The sequence below is a fragment of the Procambarus clarkii genome, chromosome 30 (genome assembly GCF_040958095.1).
Source record: "Procambarus clarkii isolate CNS0578487 chromosome 30, FALCON_Pclarkii_2.0, whole genome shotgun sequence".
Lineage (NCBI taxonomy): Eukaryota > Metazoa > Arthropoda > Malacostraca > Decapoda > Cambaridae > Procambarus > Procambarus clarkii.
In genome coordinates, this window is record NC_091179.1 from 30,811,405 (window position 1) to 30,830,050 (window position 18,646).

Below are 18,646 nucleotides of genomic sequence, written 5' to 3' on the forward strand. Positions count from 1 at the left end.
AGAGAGTATGAGATCCATTTTCTCCAGATATTCGTCTTTCTTAAGAATAACGTATTTTGGCGTATATTATAACGTATATTATCTCCTTTTTCTCGCGAATACTCTTAGCTGCCGCTTTGAGTTCAGGGGACAGTATGTTGCTTCTGTAGTTGCCTCGAATCTCTCCTCCTTCTGCAATAAGTTCTGCTTGCAAGTTGTCTTTCGTGGCAACCTTCTTTTGCGTCTCGAGGTCGAATATGTCATCTAATAGTATCTCCAATTCCACTTTCCGGGCCATCTCAGTTGGTCTGGACATAACGTGACAGTTTATACCCAGATTTAGGAGAGCAATTTGGACCTCAGTGAGGTTGATTCTAGCAAGGTTTAAGAAGCCTGTCAACACCAGCAACCAACAGTCAATTAATGCACAACTATATTCTACCCACTTCAAGATTCCGAACCAATATAGAAGCATCAAGAGGAAGTGTTGATGCTATGGGCCAATAGGCTTTCTACAGTTACTTCCATTCTTATGTTTTTATACCCATTGGTTCGTGTTTTATCTTGTGTAAATGTCAATCACCTCACCCAAAACTTCTGTACCACCACACCGAAAAGCGAGTATAAGTATGGATGTGTGTTTACAGGTTACAGTTGTGTATGTAAACTAAAGTCTTTTAAAATATAATAAGTTATTACGAAACGGGTTCAGGCTAGAAATAAAAATGAATTTTGGAGAATTGATTTTTCAATTACCATCGACAGTGAAAAGAAACATAAGAAATATTGAGAAAATTCGTGTTAGAATTATTATTCTTACCTTTTCGCTCATATTTAACAACATTATATACATACATTACATATATATATATATATATATATATATATATATATATATATATATATATATATATATATATATATAATATATATATATCTCACAGGAGTTTTTACATTCTTGTATAGCCACTAGCGCGTATAGCGTTTCGGGGAGGTCGTTAATCTTAATATTCCCCGGAATACGACGCCGCCACATCGTTTAACATCCAGGTTTAACTTGACCCGTTAAACAGATTGAGTCTACCAGAGTGATTCAAACCTTTGGATTTACCTCTTTCCCGAGAAGTGTTGGTTCACAAGACCAGCAGGCGAACCAACACAGACTGTGACACCTTTTTACATAAGGGTAATTGTTTTTCGCCGACACAGAAAAATCGTGTCCAAATTAAATACTTATTTTATATGAGAGAGTGTGAGATGCTATTAAATTTTGCATCATCTGTTACAAAGGTAGGGAGGTCTCCAATGCCAAATGATGCACCCTTGGATCATTCCTACATTTGTTCTCAAACGTCATAACGTTTCTTTCTTTACGTCTTCTTATCTTGAGGTTATCTTGAGATGATTTAGGGGCTTTAGTGTCCCCACGGACCGGTTCTCGACCAGGCCTCCACCCCCAGGAAGCAGCCCGTGACAGCTGACTAACACCCAGGTACCTATTTACTGCTAGGTAACAGGGGCATAGGGTGAAAGAAACTCTGCCCATTGTTTCTTGCCGGCGCCTGGGATCGAACCCAGGACCACAGGATCACAAGTCCAGCGTGCTGTCCGACCGGCTCCCTCGTCACGCAAGTGTGGGGAGAAGTTATGAATTATAAGGATTTTTAAGTATGATTATTTGCAGCAAGAATACCTAGCATTTTGGACATCTACCTGAAGGCTTTATCTTATACTCGTTTGACTTAACTAGAAATAAAAATCAATTAGTAATATTTTTATTAAAACTATAAAAGAAACCATGAATAACACTTGCATCATTAAAATTTAATAAAAAATTATAGTGATTAGTTGCCGATATAAATGACATAATTAAAAACATTTAAAAAAGGGAGCCCAGTGTTGTTGGTGTAAGTTCCGTTGCCTGGGTGCTCGTAGACGGGTGCTCGTAGACGGGTGCTCGTAGACGGGTGCTCGTAGACGGAGCCTTGACGTGGCTCCTGACACACTGTGTTGACCCTTTACCTCCAACACGACACAGTTCGTTCCATTGTCATGAGTTATTAAGAGTACCATAAGCAGTCACCTCATACTCTCTGTTCTTCGTTAGAGTCAGGCTGCATGAGTAAACCGCAATATCATTAAAATTTCAATTAATCAATTAAACTATCATCGACTTTTCCCCTGAGGCCCTTGCCAAATGCATTCAAAGATGGCTTTAAGAATTTTGAAGAATTTAAGTTCCGGCTTACCTATAGTCCTTTGCCTCGCTTGTCTAATAGATGAAGAAATACACTCCATGGTAATGCGCCATGAATTCACTGACGGCGGGATCCCATCCTCCTCCAACACCGGTCAAGGCAACCTAATAAAATGATTATTAAAAATTATCGCCATATAGCTTCTTACATGCACAACATTTATAGGTAAAATAAATAATATTAAAGTCACAAATGAGTTCTAGAAAACAAAGGTTAAATGAATATATATAACTTGAAAATTCGGCGGGCTACGTACCAACAGGACGATTCATTTCATTAAAATATATATAAGCAACATCAATACTCCCAAGCACCATGAAACTAAACAGCTTTCACTCAGGTACCTCCAAACACACACCGAAACTACGACGTTGGTACAACGTTCGAACAAGTTTTAACACCTCCTAACCAGTTATAACAACCAATATAGCAAATTGTAACAACGTTCTAATACGTCATAAACACGTTAAGCCAAGATGTAACAACTTTATTACAAGTTGTAACAAGCGGAAAATAGAGACAGTTTCGGTTTGTGTTTCCAGGGGATCGACGTCACCTTTCTTGTTTACACATTTAAGTGTCACAATGTTTCTCACATGGAACATTGTTAACAATTTAATTATGATGAATTGAAATCTGCAATTAAATTTTTTTCTATCAGCCATAGTTTTTATGTGACGCAATTTTCCTTAATAATTTGGTTATGAATTTATAGGTACTTTTATATTAATAGTATACAGTATAGAGCTTTCCTTTTATTCACAGCCTAGTGTACTTTACATCCTACAGGGACAACGGACTTACAGTAATTAAGGCCATTATGTGTAGATGATAGTGACAGCCACAGTGAGGAACGGGTGGTGATAGTGACCAGCCACAGTGAGGAACGGGTGGTGATGGTGACCAGCCACAGTGAGGAACGGGTGGTGATAGTGACAAGCCACAGTGAGGAACGGGTGGTGATAGTGACCAGCCACAGTGAGGAACGGGTGGTGATAGTGACCAACCACAGTGAGGAACGGGTGGTGATAGTGACAGCCACAGTGAGGAACGGGTGGTGATAGTGACCAGCCACAGTGAGGAACGGGTGGTGATAGTGACCAGCCACAGTGATGAACGGGTGGTGATAGTGACCAGCCACAGTGAGGAACGGGTGGTGATAGTGACCAGCCACAGTGAGGAACGGGTGGTGATAGTGACCAGCCACAGTGATGAACGGGTGGTGATAGTGACCAGCCACAGTGAGGAACGGGTGGTGATAGTGACCAGCCACAGTGAGGAACGGGTGATGATAGTGACCAGCCACAGTGAGGAACGGGTGGTGATAGTGACCAGCCACAGTGAGGAACGGGTGGTGATAGTGACCAGCCACAGTGAGGAACGGGTGGTGATAGTGACAGCCACAGTGAGGAACGGGTGGTGATAGTGACCAGCCACAGTGAGGAACGGGTGGTGATAGTGACCAGCCACAGTGAGGAACGGGTGATGATAGTGACGAGCTGTGGAAAATTCCACCCACTATATCAATATTATAATCTAAGAATCATTATCTAAATATCATATAATCAGAATTCTACATCTATTGATTTTATGTAAATCACAGTCTAACTCCTACATCCATGACAACACTACAATGTTATGTAAATCACAGTCAAACTCCTACATCCATGACAACACTACAATGGTTACGTCTGCATTGGGACTACCAATGCCTATGTGACTTCCCTCATGGATTCTGAAGGATCTAGAAGCTTCGACAAGAAGCTAGATTAATTCATAAACTATTGGAAAATGATTTCACTTGCGGTTATGGATATATCAAATCTGTTATAAAGAATCTATTTGTCCTATAAGTACTACCTGTAATCATTGAATCCCATAAATATTTATCTTATAATCCCACTTTATCTCAAATTAATTGTTTAGACGAGAAAAAACTAATCAATATATAAAGGTCAGTCAACCGCTAACAAGGAGAATGCGGCTGCCGGCTTGTACTGCAAGCGTGCGCGAGCGCCCGAGTCCAGATCTGTGATTACATTCAAACTGTGTAAACACATGACGAAGCTTTGAGACTTTATTAGGAAGACTTCACCGCCCAAACTAAACTTAATTACCAGTGATTACTCCCAAGATACTCAGGGAGTTCCTAAACTATAATCTAATCTAGAAATCAATCATAACAGCTTAGCTTAAGAGTAGTGAACACAAGTCCCATGTGTACAGGGGCTTGCCACTTTTCCACCATCATCTTATTTTTTTCCTAGCAAACGCTAAAAGTGAATCTATCCTGCAGAAACGCTGTGATATCAAATTTTCAATGCCTTATCTCTTCAAGAGAGATCATACAACTTGTCTGGCAACTTGTCAGATGGCGCCGGCACTCACAAAGATTAATCTTTAGGGTGTGGTAGTGTTTAAACTGACAAATTTTGTATGCTTAATAACCTTAATCTCCAAAAAGTCTGTGTTGTCATTATATCGCAGGGTAACACCTCAACATCAAGTAAGCATTTAAATCTTTTCAATTTAATCTGAAATATATATATATAAATATATATATATATATATATATATATATATATATATATATATATATATATATATATATATATATTAAATATATATATATATATATATATATATATATATATTAAATATATATATATATATATATATATATTAAATATATATATATATATATATATATATATTAAATATATATATATATATATATATATATATTAAATATATATATATATATATATATATATATATATATATATATATATATATATATATATATATATATATATATTATTAAATATGACCGAAAAAGTAAGATTAATAATTCTGACACGAATTTTCTCAATCTTTCGTACATTTCTTTTCACTGTTGGAGGTAATTCAAAAATCAATTCTCCAAAATGCATTTTTATTTCTAGTCTGACGCGACACTTGAGCGCGTTTCGTAAAACTTATTACATTTTCAAAGACTTTAGTTAACGCATACACAACTGAATAGAACTTACACATCTTCGATTTTGTTTATATCTACATTTGAGTGAGGTGGATGGGGTGAGGTGGTATTTAATATGGTATTAATTTCATCAACACAAGCCAGAACATGAAACAATGGGTATTGAATAGAAGCGATTGTAGAAAAGCCTATTGGTCCATATTTCTTGATGTTTCTATATTGGAGCGGAGTCTTGAGGTGGGTAGAATATAGTTGTGTATAGCTGTGTCACAACTATATTCTACCCACCTCAAGACTCCGCTCCAATATAGAAACATCAAGAAATATGGACCAATAGGCTTTTCTACAATCACTTCTATTCAATATTACTATATTATTATTATTATATTTTTGAATTACCTCCAACAGTGAAAAGAAATGTACGAAAGATTGAGAAAAATCGCTGTTTCCATGTAACAGTCATGGAAAAGAGCGGAGGTTTTCACACTGCAGTCTACACTAAGGAAACGAACATAGGAATGTGCCTAAATGCCAACAGCGACTGCCCAGACAGGTACAAGAGGAGTGTTGTTAACGCATATGTCGACCGTGCTCTCAGCCACAGCTCAGAATGGAAGCAAGTCGACGAAGAACTCTGTAGGGTAAGGCAGGTCCTAGTCAACAACGGCTTCTCCAATGGTTTCGTCGAAGACATCATAAGAAGGAAAGTGAAACGCCATGCAACCTCTGAAGAGACAACTAACACAACACCTATACCCCCTATTAGACTATTTTACAGGAACTTCTTTTCCACAGCTCATAAAACGGAGGAAAGGGTCCTGAAAGATATTGTTAATAGAAACGTTATCCCTACAGACAAAAATCAGAGGATACAACTGACGATTTACTATAAAACCAGAAAAACGGCCAGCCTACTCATGAGAAACTCTCCAGACACAAAACAGAACGCTTTAAAAGAGACTAACGTCGTCTATGCCTTCAAATGCCCTCTTGGGGACTGTAAGCTCCAAAAAAAACAGTATATAGGCAAGACAACAACATCTCTTTCTAGGCGTTTAACGATGCATAAGCAACAGGGCTCCATTAAGGAACATATAATCTCTTCCCACAACCAAACCATCGCCAGAGAAATCCTAGTAAACAACACAGAAATCATCGATAGATACAGCGATAGCAGGCGGCTTGACGTTTGCGAGGCACTACACATCAAGAAGTCAACACCAGCAATCAACAGCCAATTAATGCACAACTATATTCTACCCACCTCAAGACTCCGCTCCAATATAGAAGCATCAAGAAATATGGACCAATAGGCTTTCTACAATCACTTCTATTCAATACCCATTGTTTCGTGTTCTGTCTTGTGTTGATGAAATTAATACCCTATTAATGCCACCTCTTGTTCTGTCTTGTGTTGATGAAATTAATACCTTATTAATGCCACCTCACCCCATCCACCTCTCTCAAATGTAGATATAAAATCGGAAATGCGTAAGTTCTATTCAGTTGTGTATTTGTAAACTAACGTCTTTGAAAATGTAATAAGTTTTACAAAACGCGCTCGTGTCGCGTCAGACTAGAAATAAAAATGAATTTTGGAGAATTGATTTTTGATTTACCTCCAACAGTGAAAAGAAATGTACGAAAGATTGAGAAAATTCGTGTTAGAATTATTAATCTTACTTTTTCGGTCATATTTAATAATATATATATATATATATATATATATATATATATATATATATATATATATATATATATATATATATATATTTATATATATATATATATAAATATATATATATTTATATATATATATAAATCAGGGAAATGCAAGTTCTAATCAGTTGTGTATTTGTGAAGTCTTTGAAAATGTAATAAGTTTTACGAAACGCGCCCGTGTCGCGTCAGACTAGAAATAAAAATGAATTTTGGAGAAGTGATTTTTGATTTACCTCCAACAGTGAAGCGTAATGTACGAAAGATTGAGAAAATTCGTGTTAGAATTATTAATCTTACTTTTTCGGTCATATTTAATAATATATATATATATATATATATATATATATATATATATATATATATATATATATATATATATATATATATATATGCGAACAAGCCTGAATGGTCCCCAGGACTATATGCGAATGAAAACTCACACCCCAGAAGTGACTCGAACCCATACTCCCAGGAGCAACGCAACTGGTAACTACAGGGCGCCTTAATCCACTTGACCATCACGACCGTCAAAAGGAAGTGATAGCCGAGGCTATCAAGTGGTCAAGTGGATTAAGGCGCCCTGTAGTTACCAGTTGCGTTGCTCCTGGGAGTATGGGTTCGAGTCACTTCTGGGGTGTGAGTTTTCATTCGCATATAGTCCTGGGGACCATTCAGGCTTGTTCGCATTTGTGTTCCCCACGTGTGCCCCAAAGAATGAGGTGATTTGGTGAAATGCTATGCCCAAGATTACCATCCGAGTTGCCGTCAGGGAAGTGGCTCAAATAGCCTCGGCTATCACTTCCTTTTGACGGCCGTGATGGTCAAGTGGATTAAGGCGCCCTGTAGTTACCAGTTGCGTTGCTCCTGGGAGTATGGGTTCGAGTCACTTCTGGGGTGTGAGTTTTCATTCGCATATAGTCCTGGGGACCATTCAGGCTTGTTCGCATTTGTGTTCCTCACGTTTGCCCCAAAGAATGAGGTGATTTGGTGAAATGCTATGCCCAAGATTACCATCCGAGTTGCCGTCGGGGAAGTGGCTCAAATAGCCTCGGCTATCACTTCCTTTTGACGGCCGTGATGGTCAAGTGGATTAAGGCGCCCTGTAGTTACCAGTTGCGTTGGTCCTGGGAGTATGGGTTCGAGTCACTTCTGGGGTGTGAGTTTTCATTCGCATATAGTCCTGGGGACCATTCAGGCTTGTTCGCATTTGTGTTCCTTACGTGTGCCCCAAAGAATGAGGTGATTTGGTGAAATGCTATGCCCAAGATTACCATCCGAGTTGCCGTCGGGGAAGTGGCTCAAATAGCCTCGGCTATCACTTCCTTTTGACGGCCGTGATGGTCAAGTGGATTAAGGCGCCCTGTAGTTACCAGTTGCGTTGCTCCTGGGAGTATGGGTTCGAGTCACTTCTGGGGTGTGAGTTTTTATTCATATATATATATATATATATATATATATATATATATATATATATATATATATATATATATATATATAATTTATGTGTAATTATATTTTGTGTAAATATAATTTATCTGATTGATCATGATATCAATTGTTGTCACAATTTTCATTAACTTATCATATTTCGTCCCTACCGTTACCCCCTCCCCTGTCTCCTCATACTCCCAGCCATCCCCCACTCCCGTCTTCTAGTCCTCCCCACTATTCCCCACTCATCTGATGTATTCCCAAATGATCTGATGTTCCCATCATAAAATTGGGAATATCAAATAATCGGATGTTCTCATTACTAAAATATAAGGAAAACAGTTAAAAAAAGAAATGAAAAAATGAAAAAAATAAAATAATAAACTATACTCACGAAATGAACGGTATGGTAAACAACACAGCTCAATTCCAACGCAATGTCACACAAAATAATTAAAGCAAAATGAAAATAAAACGAAATCAATGAAAATTCAATTATCAATGAAATCGGAAATATTGAAATAGAATTGTAACACATTTAGCATAACATGTGTTGCTCTTATGTGCAACAGATGGCGCTGTTAAAAACAACATGTTTTTACCCGTCACAGGTGTGGCATCCATACTTCTACTGATTAGATGAATGGTATGGTAAACAACACAGCTCAATTCCAACACAATGTCACTCAAAATAGTTAAATCAAAATGAAAATAAATTGAAAACTATGAAAATTCCATTGTCATAGTTGCATTTGTCAATGCAATCGGAGACATTGAAATGGAATCGAAACATATTTAATATAATGTGTGTTGATATTACGTGCAACAGATGGCGCTATTAAAAAAAATATTTTAACTCACACAGATTTGACATCTATATAGTTGGCAAATAAAACAACTCATGATTCGAATGGAACATTGTGTCAAAATTTCAAAACAATCGGTGAAGACTTTCGTAGATTGGCGATTTTGAACAAACGAACATTACATTTTTATTTATATAGATATATACAGGAGTTCTTACATTCTTGTACAGCCACTAGCACTTATAGCGTTTCGAGGAGGTCCTTAATCCTAATTTTCCCCGAACTCGATCAGCTAAATCGTTTAACAAAAAGGTATTCCTTCACTGCTGGGTGAACAAAGGCTACAGTTAAAGATTGGTGGCAGTAAATCCTCCCAGGATACGAACCCAGGCCAAAACGTTTGGAAAACGACATACGAGTGTGTTACCACTTCGCCACGGGGACCCTTACCTGTGCCACTCCCTCCAGAAACTATTACTGTGGGTGACTCGGACACTGATGACATTGCTCAATAACAAACGTAACAACGATAATATTAGGCAATAGTATCCAACCTCAACCCTCAAGTTAAGCGGACGACTACCTCTAATGTTTATAATTAAATATTTAGTCTTCCATTTCAGGTAATTTGATATTCATTAATAATTTTTTTTTAATGTAGCTAACTTACGTTGATACTGGGAGTGGAGAGGTTGAAGGCACCTTGGATGGAGCATGATGGGTAGTCGTTCGGAGCATGGAAGTATCAGGATGGCTTAATGTACTGACCCAAAATGAGGCGTCGTTGTATTTAAGGATCAAAATGAGGCGCTGTTGTGCGCACGGGTGCAAAATGAGGCGCTGTTGTGTGCACGGGTGCAAAATGAGGCGTTGCTGTGCGCACGGGTGCAAAATGAGGCGCTGTTGTGTGCACGGGTGCAAAATGAGGCGCTGTTGTGCACACGGGTGCAAAATGAGGCATTGCTATGCGCACGGGTGCAAAATGAGGCGCTGTTGTGCACACGGGGACAAAATGAGGCGTTGTTGTGTGCACGGGTGCAAAATGAGGCGCTGTTGTGTGCACGGGTGCAAATTGAGGCGTTGCTGTGCGCACGGTTGCAAAATGAGGCGTTGTTGTGTGCACGGGTGCAAAATGAGGCATTGCTGTGCGCACGGGTGCAAAATGAGGCGTTGTTGTGCGCACGGGTGCAAAATGAGGCGTTGTTGTGCACACGGGGACAAAATGAGGCGTTGTTGTGTGCACGGCTGCAAAATGAGGCATTGCTGTGCGCACGGGTGCAAAATGAGGCGTTGTTATGCGCACGGGTGCAAAATGAGGCGTTGTTGTGCGCACGGGTGCAAAATGAGGTATAGCTGTGCCGACAGGTGTAAAATGAGGCGTAGTTGTGTTCACGGGTGCAAAATGAAGCGTACCTGTGCTCATGGATGTAAAATGAGGTGTAGTTGTGCTCACGAGTGTGAAACACGGCATAGTTGTACCCACGGGGGCCAAATTTAGCATAGTTGTGCCCACCGGGGCAAAATGAGGCGTAGTTGTGCCCATTGGTAAAAAATGAGGCGTAGTTGTTTCCATGGGGGCAAAATGAGGCGTAGTTGTTCCCAAGGGTGCAAAACGAAGTGTAGTTGTGTTCACGGGTGCAAAATAAAGCGTAGTTGTTCCCATGGATGCAAAATGAGGCGTAGTTGTGCCCACAGGGGCAAAATAAGTCGTAGATGTGTTCATGGGTGCAAAATAAAGTGTAGTTGTTCCCATGTGTGCAAAATGAGGCGTAGTTGTTCCCACGGGAGTAAAATGAGGTATAGTTGAATTCACAGGTGTAAAATGAGGCCTAGTTTTGTTCACGGGAGCAAAAGGAGGCTTAACTGTCCCCATGGATGTAAAATGAGGCGTAGTTATGCCCATGGGTGTAAAATGAGGTGTAATTGTGCCCATGGGTGTAAAATGAGAGGTAACTGAGACCATGGGTGTAAAATAAGGTTTAGTTGTGCCCATGGGTGTAAAATGAGGCGTAGTTGTGCCCATGGGCGTAAAATGAGGCGTAGTTGTGCCCATGAGTGTAAAATGAGGCGTAGTTGTGCCCATGGGTGTAAAATGAGGCGAAGTTGTGCCCATGAGTGTAAAATGAGGCGTAGTTGTGCCCATGAGTGTAAAATGAGGCGTAGATGTCCCCATGAGTGTAAAATGAGGCGTAGTTGTGCCCATGGGTGTAAAATGAGGCGTAACTGTCACCAAGGGTGTAAAATCTAATGTAATTGTGCCCATGGGTGTAAGATGAGGCGTAACTGTTACCATTGGTGTAAAATGAGGCGTAATTGTGCCCAAGGGTGAAAAATGAGGCGTAACTGTGACCATGGGTGTAAAATGACGCAAAATTGTGCCCACGGGTGTAAAATGGGGCGTAACTGTGACCACGGGTGTAAAATGAGGCGTAGTTGTGCCCACGGGTGTAAAATGAGGCATAGTTGTGCCCACGGGTGTAAATTGAGGCGTAGTTGTGTTCACGGGTGAAAAATAAAGCATAGTTGTGCCCACAGGTTCAAAATGAGGCGTAGTTATGCCCACATGTGCAAAATGAGGAGTAGTTGTGCCCATGGGTGCAAAATAAGGCGTAGTTGAGTTCACGGGTTGATAATAAAGCATAGTTGTGTTCACGGTTGAACAATGAGGCGTAGTCGTGTTCACGGGTGCCAAATAAGATACAGTTGTTCCCACGGGTGCAAAACGATGTGTAGTTGTGTTCACGGGTGCAAAATAAAGCGTAGTTGTTCCCATGGGTACAAAATCAGGTGTAGATGTTCCCATAGGTGCAAAATGAGGCGTAGTTGTGCCCATGGATGCAAAATGAGGCATAGTTTGGTTCACGGGTGCAAAATCAGGCGCAGTTGTGTTCGCGGGTAAAAAGTAAAGCAGAGTTGTGGCCACGGGTGCAAAATCAGGCGTAGTTGTGCCCATGGATGCAAAATCAGGCATAGTTTGGTTCATGGGTGCAAAATGAGGCGTAGTTGAGTTTACAGATGCAAAATGAAGCGTAGTTGAGTTCACGGATGGATAATAAAGCATAGTTGTGTTCACGGGTGAACAATGAGGCGTAGTCGTGTTCACGGGTGCAAAATAAGATACAGTTGTTCCCACGGGTGCAAAACGAGGTGTATTTGTGTTCACGGGTGCAAAATAAAGCGTAGTTGTTCCCATGGATTCAAAATCAGGTGTAGATGTTCCCATAGGTGCAAAATGAGGCGTAGCTGTGCCCTCAGGGGCAAAATAAGTCGTAGATGTGTTTATGGGTGCAAAATAAAGCGTAGTTGTTCCAACGGGTGCAAAACGAGGCGAAGTTTTTCCCACGGGTGTAAAATGAGGTGTAGTTGAATTCACAGGTGTAAAATGAGGCCTAAATTTATTCACGGGTGCAAAATGAGGCGTAACTGTCCCCACGGGTGTAAAATGAGGCGTAGTTATACCCATTGGTGTAAAATGAGTAATTGTGCCCATGGGTGTAAAATGAGGCGTAATTGTGCCTATGGGTGTAAAATGAGACGTAACTGTGACCATGGGTGTAAAATGAGGTGTAGTTGTGCCCATGGGTATAAAATGAGGCGTAATTTTGCCCATGGGTGTAAAATGAGGCGTAACTGTGCCCATGGGTGTAAAACGAGGTGTAATTGTGTCTATGGGTGTAAAATGAGGTGTAATTGTGCCTAAGGGTGAAAAATGAGGTGTAACTGTGACCATGGGTGTAAAATGAGGCGTAATTGTGGCCATGGGTGTAAAATGAGGCGTAACTGTGACCATGGGTGTAAAATGAGGCGTAACTGTACCCACAGGTGCAAAATGAGGTGTAGTTGTGCCCTCGGATGTGAAACAAGGCATGTGCACAGGAGCAAAATGAGGCATAATTGTGTTCACGGGTGCAAAATGAGGCATAGTTGTGTTCACGGGTGAAAAATGAGGCATAGTTGTGCCCATGGGTATAAAATGAGGCGTTGTTGTGTCCACGGGTGCAAAATGAGGTGTAGTTGTGCCCATGGATGCAAAATGAGGCATAGTTTGGTTCACGGGTGCAAATTGAAGCGTAGTTGTGTTCACGGGTGCAAAATTAAACGTAGTTGTGTTTACAGGTACAAAATGAGTCGTAATTGTTCCCACAGGTGAAAATTGAGGCGTAGTTGTATTCACGGGTGAAAAAAAAAGCGTAGTTGTTACCACGGGTGCAAAATGAGTCGTAGTTGTGGCCACGGGTGCAAAATGAGGCGTAGTTGTGCTCAAAGGTTCAAAATATAGCATAGTTGTGCCCACCGGTGCAAAATGAGGCGTAGTTATGCCTACATGTGGAAAATGAGGCGTAGTTGTGCCCACGGGTGTAAAATGAGGCATAGTTGTGCCCACGGGTGTAAAATGAGGCGTAGTTGTGCCCATGGGTGTAAAATGAGGTGTAGTTGTGCCCACGGGTGTAAATTGAGGCGTAGTTGTGTTCACGGGTGAAAAACAAAGCATAGTTGTGCCCACAGGTTCAAAATGAGGCGTAGTTATGCCCACATGTGCAAAATGAGGAGTAGTTGTGCCCATGGGTGCAAAATAAGGCGTAGTTGAGTTCACGGGTTGATAATAAAGCATAGTTGTGTTCACGGGTGAACAATGAGGCGTAGTCGTGTTCACGGGTGCCAAATAAGATACAGTTGTTCCCACGGGTGCAAAACGATGTGTAGTTGTGTTCACGGGTGCAAAATAAAGCGTAGTTGTTCCCATGGGTACAAAATCAGGTGTAAATGTTCCCATAGGTGCAAAATGAGGCGTAGTTGTGCCCATGGATGCAAAATGAGGCATAGTTTGGTTCACGGGTGCAAAATCAGGCGCAGTTGTGTTCGCGGGTAAAAAGTAAAGCAGAGTTGTGGCTACGGGTGCAAAATCAGGCGTAGTTGTGCCCATGGATGCAAAATCAGGCATAGTTTGGTTCATGGGTGCAAAATGAGGCGTAGTTGAGTTTACAGATGCAAAATGAAGCGTAGTTGAGTTCACGGATGGATAATAAAGCATAGTTGTGTTCACGGGTGAACAATGAGGCGTAGTCGTGTTCACGGGTGCAAAATAAGATACAGTTGTTCCCACGGGTGCAAAACGAGGTGTATTTGTGTTCACGGGTGCAAAATAAAGCGTAGTTGTTCCCATGGATTCAAAATCAGGTGTAGATGTTCCCATAGGTGCAAAATGAGGCGTAGCTGTGCCCACAGGGGCAAAATAAGTCGTAGATGTGTTTATGGGTGCAAAATAAAGCGTAGTTGTTCCAACGGGTGCAAAACGAGGCGAAGTTTTTCCCACGGGTGTAAAATGAGGTGTAGTTGAATTCACAGGTGTAAAATGAGGCCTAAATTTGTTCACGGGTGCAAAATGAGGCGTAACTGTCCCCACGGGTGTAAAATGAGGCGTAGTTATACCCATTGGTGTAAAATGAGTAATTGTGCCCATGGGTGTAAAATGAGGCGTAATTGTGCCTATGGGTGTAAAATGAGACGTAACTGTGACCATGGGTGTAAAATGAGGTGTAGTTGTGCCCATGGGTATAAAATGAGGCGTAATTTTGCCCATGGGTGTAAAATGAGGCGTAACTGTGCCCATGGGTGTAAAATGAGGTGTAATTGTGTCTATGGGTGTAAAATGAGGTGTAATTGTGCCTAAGGGTGAAAAATGAGGTGTAACTGTGACCATGGGTGTAAAATGAGGCGTAATTGTGGCCATGGGTGTAAAATGAGGCGTAACTGTGACCATGGGTGTAAAATGAGGCGTAACTGTACCCACAGGTGCAAAATGAGGTGTAGTTGTGCCCTCGGATGTGAAACAAGGCATGTGCACAGGAGCAAAATGAGGCATAATTGTGTTCACGGGTGCAAAATGAGGCATAGTTGTGTTCACGGGTGAAAAATGAGGCATAGTTGTGCCCATGGGTATAAAATGAGGCGTTGTTGTGCCCACGGGTGCAAAATGAGGTGTAGTTGTGCCCATGGATGCAAAATGAGGCATAGTTTGGTTCACGGGTGCAAATTGAAGCGTAGTTGTGTTCACGGGTGCAAAATTAAACGTAGTTGTGTTCACAGGTACAAAATGAGTCGTAATTGTTCCCACAGGTGAAAATTGAGGCGTAGTTGTGTTCACGGGTGAAAAAAAAAGCGTAGTTGTTACCACGGGTGCAAAATGAGTCGTAGTTGTGGCCACGGGTGCAAAATAAGGCGTAGTTGTGTTCAAAGGTTCAAAATATAGCATAGTTGTGCCCACCGGTGCAAAATGAGGCGTAGTTATGCCTACATGTGGAAAATGAGGCGTAGTTGTGCCCACGTGTACGAAATGAAGCATAGTTGTGCCCATGGGTGCAAAATAAGGTGTAGTTGAGTTCACGAGTGTAAAATGAGGCGCAGTTGAGATTACAGATGCAAAATGAAGTGTAGTTGAGTTCAGTGGTGGAAAATAAAGCGTAGTTGTGTTCACGGGTGAACAATGAGGCATAGTAGTGTTCACGGGTGCAAAATAAGGCATAGTTGTGCCCATGAGTGCAAAATAAGGCATAGTTGTGCCCATGGGTGCAAAATAAGGAGTAGTTGTATTCTCGAGTGCAAAATCAAGAGTAGTTGCGCCCAAATGTGCCAAATGAGGCATTGTTGTGTTGACTAGTTCCAAATAAGGCCTAGTCGTGTTCCCAGGTAACAAATCAAGCATAGTTGTGTTCACAGGTGCAAAATATATCGTAGATGGACCCACGGGTGGAAAATAAAGCGTAGTTGTGCTCACGGGTGAACAATGAGGCGTAGTTGAGTTCACGGGTGGAAAATAAAGCGTAGTTGTGCTCACGGGTGAACAATGAGGCGTAGTTGAGTTCACGGGTGGAAAATAAAGCGTAGTTGTGCTCACGGGTGAACAATGAGGCGTAGTTGAGTTCACGGGTGGAGAATAAAGCGTAGTTGTGCTCACGGGTGAACAATGAGGCGTAGTTGAGTTCACGGGTGGAAAATAAAGCGTAGTTGTGTTCACGGGTGAACAATGAGGAGTAGTTGTGTTCACGTGTGAATAATGAGGCGTAGTTGTGTTCACGAGTGAACAATGAGGAGTAGTTGTGTTCACGGGTGAATAATGAGGCGTAGTTGAGTTCACGGGTGGAAAATAAAGCGTAGTTGTGTTCACGGGTGAACAATGAGGAGTAGTTGAGTTCACGGGTGGAAAATAAAGCGTAGTTGTATTCACGGGTAAACAATGAGACGTAGTTGTGTTCACGGGTGCTAAATCAAGCTTAGATGTGCTCATGGGTGCAAAATGAGGCACAGGTGTGCCCATGGGAGCAAAATGAAGCATAGTTGGGCGCATGGGTGGAAAATGAAGCGTAGTTGTGCCCATGGGTGCAAAATGAGTCGTTGCTGTGCCCACGGATGTAAAATGAGGCGTAGATGTATTCATGGGTGCAAAATGAGGTATAGTTGTGCCCACGGATGCAAAATGAGGCGTAGATGTATTCATGGGTGCAAAATGAGGTATAGTTGTGCCCACGGATGTAAAATGAGGCGTAGATGTATTCATGGGTGCAAAATGAGGTATAGTTGTGCCCACGGATGCAAAATGAAGCATTGTTGTGTTCACGGGTGCAAAATTAACCGTAGTTGTGCCCACATATGGAAAATGAGGCGAAATTGTGTTCACGGTTTCAGAATGTGGCGAAGTTGTGCCCATATGTGCAAACTGAGGTGTAGATGTGTTCACCGTTGCAAAATTTAGCGTAGTTGTTACCATGGGTGCAAAATAAAGCATAGTTGTGTTCAAGGGTGGAATATGGAGCGTAGTTGTGCCCACGGGTGAAAAATGGAGCATTGTTGTGCCCACGGGTGAAAAATGAGGTGTAGCTAAGCCCACCGGTGGAAAATGAAGCGTCGTTGTGCCCATGGGTGCAAAATGAGGTGGTGTTGTGCCCATAGGTGCAAACTGAGGTGTAGCTGTGCCCTCTAGTGCAAACTGAAGGCTGGTTGTACGTACAGGTACAAAGTATAGAATGGTCAACAGCTGTCGCCTAGCCGGGATTGTTATATAACGGACACGTGTAAAATGAAAAGTAGATATATGTACAGATGTATAACGAGACGTTAATGTATGACCAGGTGCAACACGAGGGGTTGATGTTATATAAGGTGAAGGAGGACGGGTAGGGGTGGTATGGTTGGTGAAAGGGTGAAACCTTGCCCTCATCTGCGCACTTGTCCCCACGACTCCAGCCATCAGAAGCGCCCATACAACAGGGAGGCAGGAATGCATCTGTTCAGGGGGAAGAGGGAACTTGTGAATTAATTTTGGAAGAGCATATCACAGTATCCTGTAATAGTGGGAATTAATCTTTGTTTAATGATCAGTTTCAAACGTGTTAAAAAAGCCAGACCTGTTTCAACTATTTTATTGGTTTTACCCTATTTTATAAAACGCCCTGAAACTATATTTTCATTTATAGCGAATTATTTGTAATTAATTCCTGCAAATAACTATTAGTGAAATGATTAAATTAAACCGCAGTGAAAAAAATATATGCATCTGGAAATCTGTGACTAATTTTAAAATCATTTATCAATATTTAGTCAAGAAAATTATCGAACCCTAAAACACTTATTACTCTTTTTCACCAAGATTATGCATAAAAATCACTACACTATTAATATCCCGACACTTACCTTCATTATTATAAACGTCACTGACTATCAAAACACATATATTCCACAGTGTAAATCACCCATCCACCAACACAAAGTAATTGGCCAATGTGTTTAGTGTTGTTGTGTTGATTTAGGGGCGACGACGATCGTGGGATCGGATGCGCCAATGTGTTTAGTGACTCACTATGCTTGTAACGTCAGCACACACAAACACACACACACACACCAGACAGGATATTCCACTACAGCAAAAGTTTCATTGCTAGTTGTTAGTTGCTTTAGCTTAGTGGTTGGCGTCAAAGCGCCATCTGTTGAGCGGATATTGATTGCAGTAATTCCTTTGCGTTTTCCTAGAATGAATACATACATTTTTTTAGGACGAACTTCGTAAAATTTGACGACCAAACCACACATCAGAAAGAGAAAATTACAACGACGTTTTGGTCAGTTTTGGACCATTGTCAAAGCGAGTGAGTTATTGTCAATCATCGTCTTCGTAAAACTTGCTTTAGTTGCAGCGCTGATATTCACAATCTCATAAAACTGCATTTGACAATATATATTTGGCAATAATTTTGAACAGACAAAATCGTTTATTATATTACAAATTAAATGTAGTTCGAAAGCAAATACATACTTTGCAAAAATGCTGCAATTGGTGTAGATATATGGCAACCATCGCTGCCATTATGTGGTGTAGGTTCCAAATTCATCCCCAAGAACGGCAAATTGGGCCACTGATCCTCCCCTCCCCTCCCCCCCCCCCCCACCCTCCTCTTCTCACTGGCCTAGGCCACCAA

At 41.1% G+C, this 18,646-nt stretch overlaps 1 protein-coding gene across 1 annotated transcript; it reads right to left on the reverse strand.

Annotated features, from left to right (window-relative positions):
• Positions 1–1,834: 1,834 nt before the first annotated feature.
• Positions 1,835–17,987, reverse strand: LOC138370091 (mucin-2-like). Its single transcript, XM_069334076.1, has 4 exons — positions 17,865–17,987; positions 9,847–17,457; positions 2,229–2,341; positions 1,835–2,093 (listed from the first exon to the last, which is right to left on the reverse strand). The coding sequence occupies exons 1-2, from the start codon at positions 17,868–17,870 to the stop codon at positions 9,967–9,969; spliced, it is 7,497 nt and encodes a 2,498-aa protein (XP_069190177.1). The 5' UTR covers positions 17,871–17,987; the 3' UTR covers positions 1,835–2,093; positions 2,229–2,341; positions 9,847–9,966.
• Positions 17,988–18,646: the final 659 nt, after the last annotated feature.